General features: G+C 44.9%; 1 protein-coding gene across 1 annotated transcript; it reads left to right on the top strand.

Moving 5' to 3' along the window:
- Nucleotides 1-59: 59 nt before the first annotated feature.
- On the top strand, nt 60-8,168 carry MPZ (myelin protein zero). The gene is given in 7 exon segments (XM_027095384.1): nt 60-148; nt 3,208-3,303; nt 5,632-5,798; nt 6,007-6,220; nt 6,463-6,598; nt 6,756-6,816; nt 6,918-8,168. Coding segments are annotated over 6 exon segments (939 nt in total). The 5' UTR covers nt 60-148; nt 3,208-3,236; the 3' UTR covers nt 7,212-8,168.
- The last annotated feature ends 9,198 nt before the right edge of the window (nt 8,169-17,366 follow it).

Genomic DNA, 17,366 nt, shown 5'->3' with positions numbered 1-17,366 from the left:
GAGGGGCGGGGCTTCTGTCACGTGACGACACCAGCTCTTTCTGAGGATTGGGAGGCTCTCCGGATCAGCCCTAGTTCCGACTCTTCGCATATCTTCTGTGCGCAGTTAGTCTCTGACCCCTCCTCTTTCAGCTGACTTCTAAAAAGTGGTAAGTTTTCCGCAGAACTGCCGCTGGGTCAAATTCTGCAGTCTACGTTTTACCTTTTTGTTTTCAGAGGTGCTTCACAGGTAGCACCTCTAAAAACACTCATTTTGTTTAGCACCACAAAGCAGAGGGCTTGCCCAGATTCTTCACTGAGGACTTCTCAGTCTAGTTTCACGCCTTCCCCCTCCCAGGTGGGACTAAAAAGTATTATAGGGTGACTGAGACATGCAGGGAAAAAGATACTTTCGGCTTGCAGCAACATGGATGAACCAAAAGATTATCATACTAAAGTAAGTCAGAAAGAAAAAGACAAATAACATATCACATATATGTGGACTCTAAAATATGGTACAACTGAATTTATTTACAGAACAGAAACAGACAATAGAAAACAAACAAACATAGTTACCAAAGGGGAAAGGAGGAGGGATAAGTTAGGAGTTTGGGATTAGCAGATACAAACTACTATGTATAAAACAGGTAACCAACAAGGTCCTACTGTATGGCACGGGGAACTATATTCAGTCTCCTGTAATGAACCATAATGGAAAAGAATATGAAAAAGAATATATATATGACTGAATCACTTTGCTGTACACCAGAAATTAACACAACTTCGTAAATCAACTATACTTCAATTAAAAAAAATTTTTTTTGTAAAGATACTTTGGGCTCCTTCCCATTCTTATGTGAACCGTCTTCACCAGTACAGAGATAGTGCACAAGTTGAGATCCGTGGGGGAGAGAACCTCTCAGAGCACCATCCGAGGATGGGGAGCGTCCTCTAACCACCTCGATTAGCTTTATGTCTCACAATTCCTGGGCTTGAGCCGCTGCATGAGCTAGATGCCCACTAACCAAAGACAACGCTCCCTTGTTTCTTGTTTCAGGGCTATGTGGGTGACACCCACTGCCAGAAGAACCTGGGGTACGGGTGGGGGAGAACTTGCTTTGATTTATATACATAAAAACAGTTTTGAGCAATCACTTCCAGAGCACTTATAAGGGAGAAAACAAGCAAGTGGAAAGGAACGGAAAAGCGCAAAAGTTCTTGAGCCTCTTTTGAGGAGGAAGGGTGAGGAGAAGTGAAGCAGACAGCCAAAGCAACTCCTGTTCAGCAATAAAAACATATTCGTTGCATTAATATTCAGATCTTATTTATATTTAGCGCTTATGTACTTTTCCTTTCAGGACTTAAATAGCACAGATTCATTTATTTCTACATCAAATGAATATACTATTTTGCATTTCTATAATGCTGGCAAAGAAAGCACTATAATAAACTTCTAGACTGGAAGGGACCTTACAGGCTCTCCAGCCCGATTTTCTCTCCAGTGTAGGAATCTCCTCTGTAGCGCTGCTGACAGCTGATTTTCAAGAGTGTGTTCTAACACATTGGCTAATGGGTACCTCAAAAAACAAGTTTCATTTAGTAAACAATTTAGTCATTAGGAAGTTGTTACATTAAAATACAGTTTTCTGCGATTGATCTTCCAGTCATTGATCTTGCTTTGGCCCTCGGAAGCTTCACATTAACAAATCCAATGAATGCCTCTTTCACTTAGTTCTTCCAATGTTTCATGTAACGTGTTTGTCTTAAAACTCAGCTCTGACCATGTAGACACTCCCATTCCTAACCCCAAATACCATCCCAAAACCATCAGCAGAATTCTTATGATGTACCGGATTAAATCCACCCCCTTTGCCCTGTCATTTAAGGCCATCCACAAACTGGCTTCAACTTTCCTGTACAGACTCCTTTCCTCTGATGCCTGTTCAAGATCCCCCAAATAGAGTAAAAATGGAGGACACCAGATCTACCCTGAATATTCCCAAAACTTCACAAACCTACCCACCCCCCCCCCCCCCCCCCCCCCACACACACACATACACACTTTCTTATCTCTTTGTCTTTGCTTTTGTTGTTCTATCTGCCTAGATACCCTCACTAGGTACCTCTCCTTTTCAAAATGGCATGCATCCTTAAAGGTTGGTCCACATCTAATACTGCCTTCTAGACATGACTCCCTCTTCCTCTGAACTTCATTTATTAAATGAAAGTTATTGATATTTTTGTGTTTAATCTCTGTTACATAACTTAATTTTCCTAATGTAGCTCTATGTGCCCTCACTTATACTCTCAGCACTTTGTTCATCAGTCTGCTGCATCATGGTTTATTATATTTCATTGTTAACGGGTTTGTCCTCTGATTCTCCCCTCTGCCTCCCCAAACTAAATTTTGAACTCCTTGAAGGAGGATCTTAATTTTTATTCCTCTTTCTATTACTCACATACCCACATATTCACATACTCATATATGTAGCTGGCTGGCACTCAATATAATTTTGTTGCCTTGCTTTTAACTGAAATGGACTTAAACTGCAGCGTGAGGCAGTGAAGGACTTCCTGAAAAAAAGGGAAAGATCAAGGGATTCTTCCCTGGGTATTTTCCCACGGAAAAAAAGTTTTTTATCTGGAAAGAATCACCCAAGATGCAGAGAGATAGGAAAAAAAAAAAAAAAGACACCCAAAGGACTTAGTCATCTCAAGAAGCCTGTAATGTAGCCCACAGTAGTGAAGATAGCAGGGATATCCTGTTTTGAAAGTTCTCTGGGGGAAACCCACCTCTAACTCCTAGAGCCCTAGGGGAGCCACTCTCAGGCATGGAGGCTAGGGAGGAATCCCTTTTCATAGCCTTAGGATTCAGGTTCCTCCACCCATCTGTCCCTCAGAGAAATGTGTTTGTGTCCCTTTTTCTGTCCCTCTCCCTCCCCCCCCCCCCCCCGACATTCCAGCCTGAGGCAGGGGGAGGCCAGCAGACACAAAGCCCTCAGTGTATGGGGTGGTATGTGTCCCCCCCCACCCCTCTACCCAGAGGACACAATGCCCCTTCTGCTCCCTGTGCTCTGCCCCCCTCCTCACCACCTCTCAACTGCACATGCCAGGCTGCAATTGGCTACTGGCTCAGGACAGCCCCCTCATACCGGGACCCTGGGGGATTTTAAGCGGGTTCCAGGAACCCCCGCTCAGTTCCTTGTCCCCCACTCTCCCAACCCCGCAGACGCTCCGGGCCCTAGCCCTGCCCCAGCTATGGCTCCTGGGGCTCCCTCTTCCAACCCCAGTCCTATCCTGGCTGCGCTACTCTTCTCCTCTTTGGGTAAGTTGAGCCACCCGTCTGGGGGCCCCGGGTCTCAGGTTGTCTCTCAGCAACCTTCCCCCTGCCTTCACTGCGCTCCTCACTGCAATCAAAGAAAGAGGCAGCAACAGCAGGAAGATGCTATTCTATGCAGAGAAAAAATATATATATAGTTTGGAGGGAGGCTGTAAAGGTAAAGGTATTCTGTGAAGGGAAAAGGGAAAAGAGTGTAGAGAGCTTCCCTGAGGTGGACCTGACCGGAACCGGGTTGGAAACCAGTAACATGCCCCCAAAGCAGTGGTGAAGGCCTACTAGGAAGCAGTGTTAGAGCTTGGTAAGGAACATGTTCAGACATCTGGGTTCTGGTCCCTACTCATTCCCTAGTCGTGCAGAAGGTACCTTAACCTTAGTTTCCCTGAAGAGAGAAGTCAGGGAATGTGATCTAAGGAAGGAGCCCAAGGTTTGTGGCCCCAACTCCTCCGATCCTTTGTCTCTTGGTACCTCAGTTTCTCTTTGTGGATCTGTTGTCCATTATGTGGGTGAACAGAGTAGAAGGGAGGTTCTGTGAGATTCTAGGGTCTTGTCTCATCTAAAGCTATCTTCCACATAAGTTGACCAGCCCCTTCCTTGCCCCACGGCAGATGTTGGGTGAGGAAGAGAAGTTCAAAGCAGGGTTATCTGAATGGATTGTTCCCTTCTCCAAACTGCCCTGAAGCCTAGTGCAGTGAGTGAGAAGTAGGGCAAATGAGGGGAGGGGAGGGAGGGCTGGTTAGAATGTCTGAGATTCTCTGCGGTCAGCTCCTTGAGTCCTAAACCTAGCAGCTACACTCTTCTGGACTGTACTGGACTATTCAGAGGTATCCTGAGAAAATGTTAAGGATAGGGAGTTGGAGAAGGGCGTGGTGAGGGAAATGGGGAGAGGGGATCTTGGAGTATAAGAGGGAGAGAAAGTTCTGTCCCACTCATAGCACCATTGAACAGAGCTGAAGGGCAGTGGTTGATATTTGAACAGGAGGAATAGAAGTTAGATCCAATGAATAACCTTCCTTGTTACATTTGGGATACCCAAGAAGGCTCGAAGGCTCAGTCCCAGGAGGTGAGTCATTGGTATTGCATGCTGAGGTGGGAGATTTGGGACTATGGACCACGGGCAGGGGTGCGGGGGGCAGTGAGGGGAGGGGAGGCATGAGCCCCCAACACTGGTCAGTGGTCAGACAATGGGTCTCTATTTATTTGATTGCTTCCTCCCTCTCCCATAGAACAAAAGGGTCTACAGTTGCCCCCAGCCAGGGCCAGCCCACACACATAATCTCCCTGGAATGGCCTTGTGTGGGTGAGTCTTGGGAGTGACCCTGGGCCAAAAGGGCCAAGAGGAGGGTGAGGAGGGTCAAAGCAGAACCACAAGGGGCTCAAATGCAGAGTCATCTGAGCTTTGGGCTTGGGGGTGCTGCTCTGAATCAAGCTTCCCCTGAGAGGGATATGAGGGCCTTCCCTCCGTGACCCCCCCAGTCAAGAGCAGCTGTATGGCAATCAGGGATTCAGCACTGAAGACAGCTGGGTCAGGGAAGAAGACTTACATTCTCTAGTTATCTTCAATTCTTCTGCAAGACATTTGAGTTTGTTGTACTGTGAAATACTATGTAGCTGTTAAAAATAATATTGATCTGTACGCATCAAAGTGGAACACTCCCAACAGATACATATATTCTTTTTATACATATATTCTTAAGCCAAAAAAAAAGACTATAATGCAATGTATGTTAAAAAAGAAAAGAAAGCTCCACAGAAAGAAACTATTTCTTATAAGTATATGTGTATCTTGAGTTTATGTTGAGTCTGACACATAGAAAATGGTTACACATTAAACTGATAACGTTGGTAATATCTGGGAGGGGACTACAGGAAAGGAATTGGTCAAGAGAGACTTTAGCTCTCTTTATCTCTATTGCTTGAATAGTTATAAGAAGAATGCACTATGTGTTACCTGTATAATTTATAATAAGTTTTAAAAATTGTAAAGCCTGCATCTAAGGGATAGCTTAAGAATTAGATACTGATCCAAAGGGAAAGTTAGACTTGGAGACAGAATTCAACTTCTGGAAGTCCTCAGGGGAATTCTGGTACTGCTGATTTCATTTCCTCTATGAACATGCCGAAGAGCTTGAACCAACACAGCATTTCCACTCATCTATTCAATTAGGCAAGAGAGACCTGGACCGCAGAATTCGTCATTTCTGTCCCAGTCTTCGCTTTGGCCTCTGACTCAGGCTTGACTTCCTATTGATCTCACTCCCTCTATATCCCTTTTTGGGCCCACATGTGCATCTGATTCCCCCTCTATGTTTGCAGTGCTCTCCCCAGCCCAGGCCATTGTGGTTTACACGGACAAGGAGGTCCACGGTGCTGTGGGCTCCCGGGTGACCCTGCACTGCTCCTTCTGGTCCAGTGAGTGGGTCTCAGATGACATCTCCTTCACCTGGCGCTACCAGCCAGAAGGAGGCCGTGATGCCATCTCGGTGAGTGCCTGGGGGGAATCCTGAGTGTGCATAACAGAAAGGGTGTTTCAAAGAACCACAGAAAAGAGAACTTGGGCTAAGGAAGGGGAGTAAGTGGCAATCTTTGTCACACTGACTAGGGCTGAACCCCCTCCCCAGCATTACCCTCACCAGCCCAGAATCCCTCACCCTGAAGCTAGAAATACATGCTTCCCCTCATTCCTCATAGATCTTCCACTATGCCAAGGGACAGCCCTACATCGATGAGGTGGGGACCTTCAAAGAGCGCATTCAGTGGGTAGGGGACCCTCTCTGGAAGGATGGCTCCATTGTCATACACAACCTGGACTATAGTGACAACGGCACTTTCACCTGTGACGTCAAAAACCCACCAGACATAGTGGGCAAGACCTCTCAGGTCACGCTCTATGTCTTTGAAAAAGGTGTGAGAGGAGGTGGGATGTGGGCATGGGAGGGAGTTCAGAGAGGGGATCGGGCCTCCCTGAGAGGCTGGGGGAAGGGGCAAAATGCCGGGGCTAATGCCCCTCAGGCTCTGGGAGAGTGGGCAGAAGACAGCCTTGGTTGGGATGTCTTACAACCCAAACCGCAGGGAATAAGTGTGGGGCTAGGAACCAAAGATACTTGTCCCTGCTCATTCCGCCACTTCTTTTCCTTCCCCTTTTAGTGCCTACTAGGTACGGGGTGGTGCTGGGAGCCGTGATCGGGGGTGTTTTGGGGGGTGTTCTATTGCTGCTGCTGCTTTTCTACCTGATTCGGTACTGCTGGCTACGCAGGCAGGCGGCCCTGCAGAGGAGACTCAGGTAAGGCGCGGAGCCGACTCCCCTTCCCCAACCCACTACTCCCCATGTGGGCGGAGACTAATCCAATGGGTGGGAGGGCCAAAGGGAAAAGGAAGCCTTGACCCCTCCGTGAGGGGCTCCAACAGGGCCAAATCCATAGCACCCCCTTTCCCTGCAGTGCCATGGAGAAGGGGAAATTGCACAAGTCTGTGAAGGACTCATCGAAGCGCGGCCGGCAGGTTAGTGGGACTTGGGGTGCCTCCAGGCAGCAGTCGGGGGCAGGATGGGAACAGTCAAGCCCCACCTGACCAGTGACTGATGCGTGCACTCCTCCCCACAGACGCCAGTGCTGTATGCCATGCTGGACCACAGCAGAAGCACCAAAGCTGCCAGTGAGAAGAAGACTAAAGGGTTGGGGGAGTCTCGCAAGGATAAGAAATAGCGGTTAGCGGGCCGGGCGGGGGGTAAGGGGTCAGGGGCGGAGGCTACCAAAGGCTCTCAGATGGTGGTCATAGAGATGGAGCTACGAAAGGATGAGCAGAGCTCGGAGCTCCGGCCTGCTGTCAAGTCCCCCAGCAGAACCAGCCTCAAGAACGCCCTCAAGAACATGATGGGCCTGGACTCAGAAAAGTGATCACCCCCTCCCCCCACCAAGGCCCTGCCAGAAAAGGGGGACCTAGGCTCCTCTATCCCCCGTCTAGGTGCTTTCCTCCTTAGCTCCCCAGCCCTTGCCCTGCCCTCACTTCCCTTTGAGATGTAAGTTTCATTCCAAAATTCATTCCCCAAGCACTTCATATTCTCCCCCACCTTCACCTCCTGGCTTTCTGGAAGCCCAGGGCTCCATCTTACACTCCACCTGCCCCAGGGACTGTGTGTTTGGTGCCCATTCCTCTGGCGCTGAAAAGAAAGGGACCTTGCTACCCCCTGCCTCAACTCCAGGCCACCTGATATTCCCATCCCCTGCACCACCTAGCCTGTCCCTCTGACCCTCTTCTCTCTGACCCTCCCTCCCCTCCATCAGGTGGCCCAGCTGCAGACTCTGCCCTCCCAGCTAACACCCAGGTCACCCAGATCAGATTCTCCTTCAGGTTTTATTTAGGTTGTTAGTTATTTTTTATTTTTTAATCCATTCTTGTTTGTTTGTTTATCTGATCTGTGCCCATGCTCTACCCTCCCCCCATGACTGAGTACCAATGACGTCATGTGGCTTTGGCAATTCCCCACCCCCCATTAAATCCTTAATGGAGAGCCAGCCCAAGCAGAGGGGCCCCCGATCCTCAAACCTCAGCTACAGGAATGGTGCCCCCTGATCACTTTGGAGCACTGTTCTGGGACTCAAGGTCACAGGAAAGGAGAGGGAGAGACAAAGGATCTTCATAGGTGAGGGGGCTGAGGAGGGGACAAATGAGCCTTAAGAAATAGCTTTTAAATAACCAAAGAAAAAGCAGGAAAAACAAATGGGAAACGGGGGAAAGGGAAGAGGCTGCACTCCTAGCCACAGGGGATTCTTAGGATTTTTCTACATTCTGTATATTTCTTCTCAAACCCCCAAATCTCCTTAAATGTTTAATAAACACTGACATTTCCAGAAGCTGTTGCCTCCATCTCCAATTTCCTCATTCTTCTGGGAATAATCCCTGCCCCTTATCCCATCCCCAACCTCCCACCTTCCCCAAACCCTCTCCTCCCCCAACTCCTTCTTCTCCCCAACCGGTTTCAGTTGTTAAGAATTTGATTTCATGGCATGGATTACATAGTATTATGGAAAGAACTCTGAAATAGGCTCATAAGACACATTCATACATTCAACAAATATTCAGTGAGTTTGTACTATAGTACACAGAGTTCGTACTATGTGCTAAACTGTGTGTCAGGCTCTGCGTTTACATGGGTTATAACAGATTCCCTCTTCACCAAGATCTATATTTTTAAAATACCCCAGCCACTCACAAGCTGACCCAGGGCTAGTCACTTGGCTTAGGTAAGCCTGTTTCTGCATTTGTAAACAACTGAGATAATGATACCTGCCCTACTGAATTCCCAGGATTCTTGTAAGAATCACATGATTCCATCCTGTGTATGGAAACCTTTGTAAACTATAAATTGATATACAACTAAGATATTGAGGATCAGTCCTTTAAAGATGTTTCTCAGTCTTGCCTAAAGGATTACACTTTACAAACTAGCACTAATCTCATTCACCCCTACAAACTCATGCACACACAACTTTGTTTTGTTGGTGCATTTTAGGTATAATATTAATAGCTCATTAGCTGGTTTGTTGGTATGCTAATGATACACCATTAATATCCTGGAATCCTTAAATAATTATGGAAAAACATATATATCTTTTTCCCTTGGCAAAAAACCCAAGATTCTCACAAGTCAATTCTTCACCTTGTTAAGAGGTTAAAGATAAGATTTTTTAACAGCAGCTTTGCCAAAACCCAGAGTGCTTCCATTTATTTCAAGGGCTGTCTTCCACTTCTCTGAAAAAAAAAATTAACCCAAATTCATGTTAATAGAAAAGCTAATAGATTCCATTAGGTAAATACAAATGAAAACTACAATGAGATACCACCTCATCATACCCATTAGGATAGCTACTATCAAAAACAAAACAAAGTGTTGACAAGGGTGTGGAGAAGTTGGAACCCTTGTGCACTGTTGGTGGGAAGGTAAAATGGTACAGCCCCTGTGGAAAGTATGGAGGTTCCTCAAAAAAATTAAATACAAAATTACCATATGATACAGCAGTTCCATTTCTGGGAATATATCCCAAAAAAATTAAAATCAGGATCTTGAAAATATATTAGTACACTCATGTTCCTAGCAGCATTATTCACAATAGCTGATATGTGGAAGCAACCCAAAGGTCCCTGGACAATTGATGACTGGATAAGAAAATGTGGTATATCTATACATACAATGGTGTATTACTCAGCTGTAAAAAGAAAGAAAATTGTAACATATGCTACAACATGAATGAACTGAGAACATTACGCTAAGTGAAATAAGCCAGGCATAAAAAGACAAATACTTTGATTCCACTTATATGAGGTACTTAGAGTAGTCACAATCATAGAGACAGAATGTAGAATGGTGGTTGCCAGCCGCTGGGGAAATGGGAGAATGGGCAGTTATTGTTTAATTGGGATAGAGTCTCAGTTTTACTAGATGAAGAGTTACGGAGATGGATAATGGTGATGTTGCAAGACATTATGAATGTACTTAATACCACTGAACTATACATTTAAAAATGGTTGAGAGGTAAATTTTATGTTAATTGTATTTTACCACATTTTTTTAAATTGGAAAATAGAAGCTAATAGAGTCTATATAGCTTTTTCAGGGTGGTAGAGGAAGCTGAGTCACAACTCAATGAAGTTGGGAATATCTAAGCTAAAGAGTCTTTATCAGTAGACCAGAATACGGAGCCCAGAAATGCAAATAAGTGTGGGAACATATTTTATTATAAAAATAACATTCTAGTTCAGTGGTAAATTAATGGATTATTTAACAAAAGGTATTGGTGCAATTGACATATGTATAGAAGAAAACAAGGTAAGATCTTTATCTCATGCCATATATAAAAATAAAATCTAAATATTAAGAAATAAAATACAAGTATCTGAAGGAAATAAGCATATTCATTTAATCCTCAAATGGAAAAGGCCTTTAAACAAGACAGGAAGTCCAGAAATCTTAAAGGAAGTACATAAAATCTTGAACCTCTTTAATGGCAGAATATATTATAAATGAAACCAAAAGACACTTGGTAATTGTGGAGAAAAATACAACACAAATGAAATATCTTCCTACACATAACAATTAAATATCTCCCTTATTCGCATCTTCAACTACTGTCCCAGTTCTCTGCTCCCCTCTATAGCAAAACTTCTTGAACAAGTCTAGGGCACTATCTCCTACCTCCCATTCTCCCTTCAACACACTGTCCCCATCCCTCTACTGAAACTGCTCCTGTCCAAGGGCATTAATGATGTCCATTTCGCCAGATTCGATGGTCATTTTTCAGTCCTCCTCACCCTTTCAGCAGCATTTAACATTAATGGCCACTTCCTCTTTCTGATAACACTTTATCTCTTGGCTTCCTTGAAACACGCTAATGGTTTTTCTCCCACGTATTTGAAAACTGCATGACTTTTTTCTTTTTTTTTTTTTGAGGTACGCGGGCCTCTCACTGTTGTGGCCTCTCCCGTTCCGGAGCACAGGCTCCGGACGCGCAGGCTCAGCGGCCACGGCTCACGGGCCCAGCCGTTCCGTGGCATGTGGGACCTTCCCGGACCGGGGCACTAACCCGTGTCCCCTCCATCGGCAGGAGGACTCTCAACTACTGCGCCACCAGGGAAGCTCTGCATGACTTTTTTAAAGTAGAGATTGAAATAACCAGGAAGACATCTTTTGTTCGTCCCACACGAAGCGTGTTTGTTTATTTAAATTAAGGCTACATTTGAGCGTCACAGGGCAACAATCATCTTGAACTGAATATAGTTTTTTTCCTCTAGATAGGGCCTGAATTCTCACTACTCTCATTTCCTTACCTGCCCAACCACCCTTAACATGAATTTGCTGCTCTGCCTTAAAACATCTAAGAAATTGGACAAATATTTATGTGTGGGAGTGAAGTTGGAGAAGGGAGTTAAAGTCAGACTACAACACAGAGCTTTTCACATTTCCTCAAACAGGCCACCAGTCATCATGTCCATCTCTGGCTATATTAGCTACTCCTTAAACCCAGAGTTCCACTGAATTTTTTGTTACCTAAAGATTAAATTGTGAAGTTCACTTCCAACAACTAGTATAATAACATAAAAATGGGAAGAAAGGGAGAGATGAATAAAATGGTTAACTTAGACAAATACATATCTAAAACAAGCAAACAGAAAATATGCCAAGTTACCACAGTCCTCATTTCTGTAATTGGTCAAGAAGCCATAATTAATATCTATGAACTGCTTCAACTACTCATTCCATATTTCCTATGTCTTCAGCCAGAACTTCAGATAGTCAGGGTTCTTTACCTGGTAGAGTGATCCAAACTTCCATTTCTGACTCAAGGTCTGTCCTGTCTTTTTTTTTTTTTTTTTGGTTGCTATGTTAACATTTACTCTTAGGCAAGGAAGTACTAAGTGATGCCCCAGAGAATCTCCTGGGTTCCAGAAATAGCTCTCCTTGCTCCCATTGTGTAGCAGCATCCCAACTTCCCCTAGGTCATCAGGATATATCACACCAGCCAGCCAAGTAATCATTTTTTTTTTGCCTCTTGGTTCAGTGATGTATAGAGCCCAAAATGACCAGGTGGCAGTCTCCTCTTCTAATTCAATGGAACCATTGTGTCTAATGGTAGAAGCATTCTCCTTTTGGAGACTAAGTCCTCCAAACCAGTCGAGCTCAAAGTTGCCAGGAGAAACAAAAATTCTGTGAGTTGGTTATTAGGTGTCATAGTGAAAAAGCCACCCGCACTTTTACCCCTTGACTCTGGAACCCTTGTATTCAGGTCATAGAGGAGAAAACACCATGTAATGGTCTCTGATTCAAAGCATATATTGCATCCTGTAAGCCAGAACTTCATTCTTTCAGGGTTTTGTCTCCCAATTGCTGCTGTGAATCTTCAGTAAACCATTCCACGTTTCAAATAAGCTTCTGCTTTCAGATGATGGGGTACATGGTAAGACCACTTAATTCCATGAGCACAAGCCCGTTACTAAACTTCCTTTGCTATGAAATAAGCTCCTTGATTAGACATAGTACTATGGGGAATGCCATAACTATGAATAGGCATTCTGTGAATTCCCCCAGTGTTGGTGCTGGCAGGAGCATTATGAGCAAAGAAGGCAAATTCATGTCCAAAACGTCTATTCCAGTGAAGACAAATCTATGCCCCCTCCATGATGAAAGAAATCCAATGTAATTAACTTGACATCAAGTGTCTGGCTGGTCCCCCCAGGGAGTAGTACATATTAGGGACTCAGTGTTGGTCTCTGCTGTTGACATATTAGGCACTCAGCTATGGAGTCATCTAGAAGATTTGTTTGTTTGTTTGTTTAAAGCATTTTAAAATTTTATTTATTTATTTATGGCTGCATTGGGTCTTCGTTGCTGAGCGCAGGCTTTCTCTAGTTGCGGCGAGCGGGGGCTACTCTTCCTTGCGGTGCGCGGGTTTCTCATTGCGGTGGCTTCTCTTGTTGCGGAGCACGGGCTCTAGGCGCGCGGGCTCAGTAGTTGTGGCACTCGGGCTTAGTTGCTCCGCAGCACGTGGGCTCTTCCCGGACCAGGGCTCAAACCCGTGTCCCCTGCACTGGCAGGTGGATTCTTAACCACTGCGCCACCAGGGAAGTCCCTCTTTGCTTATTCCAAAAGAACGAAAAATTAGGAATGGTCTAAAGAAGGAACTCACCCCTGTTTTTGGCAACCTAAAACACGGATCAAACCAGTCCTGCTTTAATTCCTGTTGAAGCTCTCTGTGACCTGGGACAAATCACGTGACTGTGGAAGCTTGAGTTTTGTTAAGTTGATATCTATCCTATGGTGCACTTAAAAGAAGAAATTGAGAATATATGTAAACCATGTCACTAAGTACTTGGCATAGAGTAGAAGCTCCATCCACGTTAGTTCCTAGTCATACTCTTCCTCCCTTTTTTTCCTCTGTTCAGTTGAAGCAAGTGGGGAACCTCTCCCCCAATACATATTCAGGCAGGAGGGCCTAACTTGCCCACAGGTCAGATCTCTATCTACTACTGTCTGCTTCACAATTCAGACATCATCACAACACAGACATGACCCTTTTGTCTTGCAAAGGCTTTTCTTTGTAGGCATTAAGTGTGGCTTCCAGCTGAGTCCCCATTGTTTATCCTGTGGTCCCTCTCTAAGTGTCCAGCTCATGGTAAAGACTTACAGCTTGGCAGTAAGGTTTGGGGGCCTCTTTTAGAGAAAAAAGGGGTGGAGGCAGGGGAAAGATGAATTCCTGAATCTTCAGGCTAGTGCTGGGCATGGCTTTCCAAAAGCTTAGAGCAACAGTTCCCAAAGCCCTCAGACACAGTGCCCGTTTTACTATCCAGGAATGATATTCATATGTAATATAAACTATAAACATAATTTCAAAAAGTAAATATAATACTCTAACCATATATTATAAAGGTGAAATAAAAGATTAATTTATAATAAAATTGTCTGTATTTTAATATGTAATGTTCAGGCATAACTACACTGGAAGCATAAAACATAGTAGAGACTTGAACCTACACGTAGAATCACTGTAAATACAACAGCAACAAATGCAAACTGATAGGGGCATACGTATCAGTGACTCAAATACCATAAGCAGTATTGTCATCGATGACGTGGATTTCTGAAACGGTAAGCAACTCATGATAAAGTTCTGAACAAAACACATTATAAGTTCCTTCAATCTACATGTTAGTTGCATTTCTGAAAATCCAGTGTTTAAAATGGTGCAAAAAGTACTTTGTGTTCGTATGTAAAATGAAGTTAGGTTCCAGGTACCCTCAGATTATAACAGGTTTTTCACATTAATACACAATGGTATTTTTAAAAGACATGAGGGATGTGGGACAATTTTATTTTGTGCAGCACTATTCTGGTCATTGCAGTATGGTTAGCATCTTTCACCCCTGAATGCTCAATACCAGGAAACCCTCCCTCATCCCCACCCCACCCCCTACATATCATGACAACCAAAAAGATACCCCCATGGACTTCCAAAACATCCCCTAGAGGGCAGTACATCCTCCTGTTGAGAACTGGCTTGGGGAATCAGTGAGACCTGGAGCCCTCCCAGGAGTTAGAGAAGAGTTTGGTTTCATTTCCTGATGCCCGCATCTCTTCACCTTTATACCCTAATGTGAGTCTGTTGACCCTTCTTCCTTTTCTGGGCATGCGTATCAGCCCTACCCGCCAAGTTCTGTGCCCCATTTCTCTAGCCATTTCACTTCAAACCACCTTTAATTCCAGAGGGCCTGCCCCTAGGTTCCTTGGAGCGCCAGGGGAGGCAGCTGGATGCGATCAAGCCACTGATAGAATTCTGGGAGGAGTCTAGCGGTACAATCAGGTAAAGCCAGAGCTGGTGGTCCCCTAGAAATATGGGGGACCACAGAGGGTCTAGGTCTTACTTGTGTGGGCCATGAGGGACCAAGTAGATATGCCGGGGCTCAGCTAAGGGAAGCTTGGCCCTCTCTGCCCTCTAAACTAGGCTGAACGACGTCCTCGACAACAAAGCTCTCCACTCTTCAGTCATCCAGTCCCTTATCAAGGTGGTACAAAGAGCACAGATGCTGGAGGCAGACTACCTGAGCTCTGATACTAACTCACCTATTCACTTGCTTTGGGAAGGTTATTTAATCTCTCTGTGTCTCAGTTTCTTCATATGTAAAATGGAAATAATATGTCGTAGGGTTGTAAGAATTAAATGAGTTTACATATGTAAAACTGCTTGGAACGTGGCCTGGCACACAGTACTTTACAAATCTAGATATTACCATTGTCATCACCATTCATGCGCTGCAGGTAGCATAAGCCTAGGGAGTTACCCCAACTTGGGAGATGAACATGATGAAATCTATGTCAACAGAACATTATGTACAGGTAATACTCAAGTGATCTAGGGGATATGACCCTCTTGCTTTATTCTTGAAGATCTAGGTGATTAGGGAATAAGAAAGGCCTATTAGTAGTAGCAGTAGTGTTATACCAAGGGGAGACTAGAATCCTGAGAGCAGGAGGGAGAGCGGTCAATGCCACCCTAACCCAATGGCTGGAGGAGGGAAGAAGTCAGGGAGGGAATGAAGAAGCCTCTGCTGAAGACTTGGGAACAGGCTGACTTTCTGAACATCCGTGGATTGTGAGTTTCTGCCTTTGCAGATCTGGACTCAGGGCTACCAGCCAAACAACCAGAACAGTAGGCACCAGTGATGTCCGTCTTAACAAACCACCGGACCCACAAAGCCTCAGTTTTCAGAGGCACAGACAGCAGAGGATTAAAAGTGGAAGACAGCAGCTCACTGGAGAGTGATTCCAGTGAGAACTTGTTCTCAGGGATGAGTACGGCCCCTGCTCAAAGAAGCTGCCAGGAGTCACTCCCACTGAAAACAACTCCAGAAATAAGGGAAACACAGCAAGGGTAGACAGAGAGAGGCAGAGGTGGACAGGAAGGGAAGCTCCCAAAAAGGACATTAGGACAGGGGTTAAGTGTAAGAGTAAAAGATGGAAGAGATCAAAGTGGAAAAAGATGGCTCTATATTGGGGCAAGTTCAAGGAGAGGTCAAGAGCCCTACCCAGCAATGACACCAAGTCCCTGAAAGTAGGTTGTCCAGGGAAGCAGGATCCTTGTCCTTTTAGCCGCCTGAATTTCTCCCAAGACTTTCACCTCCAAGTTTGGGCTTTGGGAACATATTTCAAAGTATCTCCCGCTCAGATCTCCAGACCTCTTTCACTTTTGACGAGACTCTACTCCCAGCTCTGCCACTCCTACACAGAGAAAAAAGTACCAAAAGAGTTATCAGTGATATAGATGTGACAACTGCATTTGCTTTCTTCCTCGACTGTTTCTAATGCGTGTGTCTTCTGCTAAACCACTTATTATGAGAGTATTCACCGATCCCTCAAAGACCTGTGGTTTTTGCTCCACAGAACAAAGCACTCGGGAATAATTTCTCAGTGATCAGTACTCAAGGATCGTGTCTCTGGCAGAGAGACAGAATTCTAGGGCCCCAAGGAGGAGTTACAGATAGGCCAGAGAGGAAAGGCTCAATCTGAGTGCCCTATGGTAGAAGTAAGTAGCCTGGGCAGAGAGAAACCAGCTTTCAGAACTTTTACTGAGAACTACTACTGGTCCAGCAAAAGATGCCTAAACCTTTCTTTCCAGTTCAAACTATCTTTCCCAAAGCAACAGACTACGTTTTTGCTACCATGCACTTTCTTTAAAATACACATGAGAACAGGAATAATAGCCTGGAGCTAGTAGTAGTGAAGGGGGAAAAAATCATGCTCCAGACCAGTGTGGCAAAAACCAAATCAGCAGGTATCCCCCAAGCAGCAGAGTCTATAGGAGACGGCTGGTGACAGAGAATGCCACTATTGCCCTAGCACCAGCCAACTCTCAGAAGCTCATATCACCAGGAATAGGAAGTACCTGTTTTACTTTAGTGTTAATAGGGGCAGACCAAGGTGCAGTACAGTTAATCCCCATCTTGTGTCCACGGAACCAGAACACAGGGAATCCTCCTGTTCTACCAGGACATACTGGACACACACCTAGTGTGGCAATGAGGTTATCCTTTTATTTGCCCCTGAGTCCAGGACTAAAAGCCACCATCATTACTATACTGCACTCAGAACAGATTTCAAATGTAAAATTTCCTTCTCGTCTCTGGCAACAGGAGAAGAGGGCCTTCCCATGAATTACTGTTTAATCCTCCTGATAGTCTATAGCCATGGCTTGTTAGGCATGGACGAAGTTTGTAATATAGGTTGCTTCCAGGGATATAGTTCCTTGCTTCCTATTCAGAGCTGCTGCATGGTTCCAGCTTCCGTATTCTTAAATCAGTACTAAGAAGTGAGGAGAATGGGGGAGAGAGAGCGTTCCTTGTTCGACCTTCAAGCATTTGGCTTCTGGTTTCAATGTATAGAAATCATTTCTCAGCAATGTAAGCCATCATTTTATTCATGGTTTAAAATCTTCAGCGTGACAGTGGTGCTCTCTATTGACCCAGAGTCATCTGCTTCTTCTCCTGTTTGATAAAACAGTGGGAGG

This window comes from Aethalodelphis obliquidens, unplaced genomic scaffold (genome assembly GCF_003676395.1).
Source record: "Aethalodelphis obliquidens isolate GAN/ISIS:26980383/991018 unplaced genomic scaffold, ASM367639v1 scaffold90, whole genome shotgun sequence".
In the NCBI taxonomy this organism is placed as follows: Eukaryota; Metazoa; Chordata; class Mammalia; order Artiodactyla; family Delphinidae; genus Aethalodelphis; species Aethalodelphis obliquidens.
This window is presented reverse-complemented; position numbering and strand designations above follow the sequence as displayed.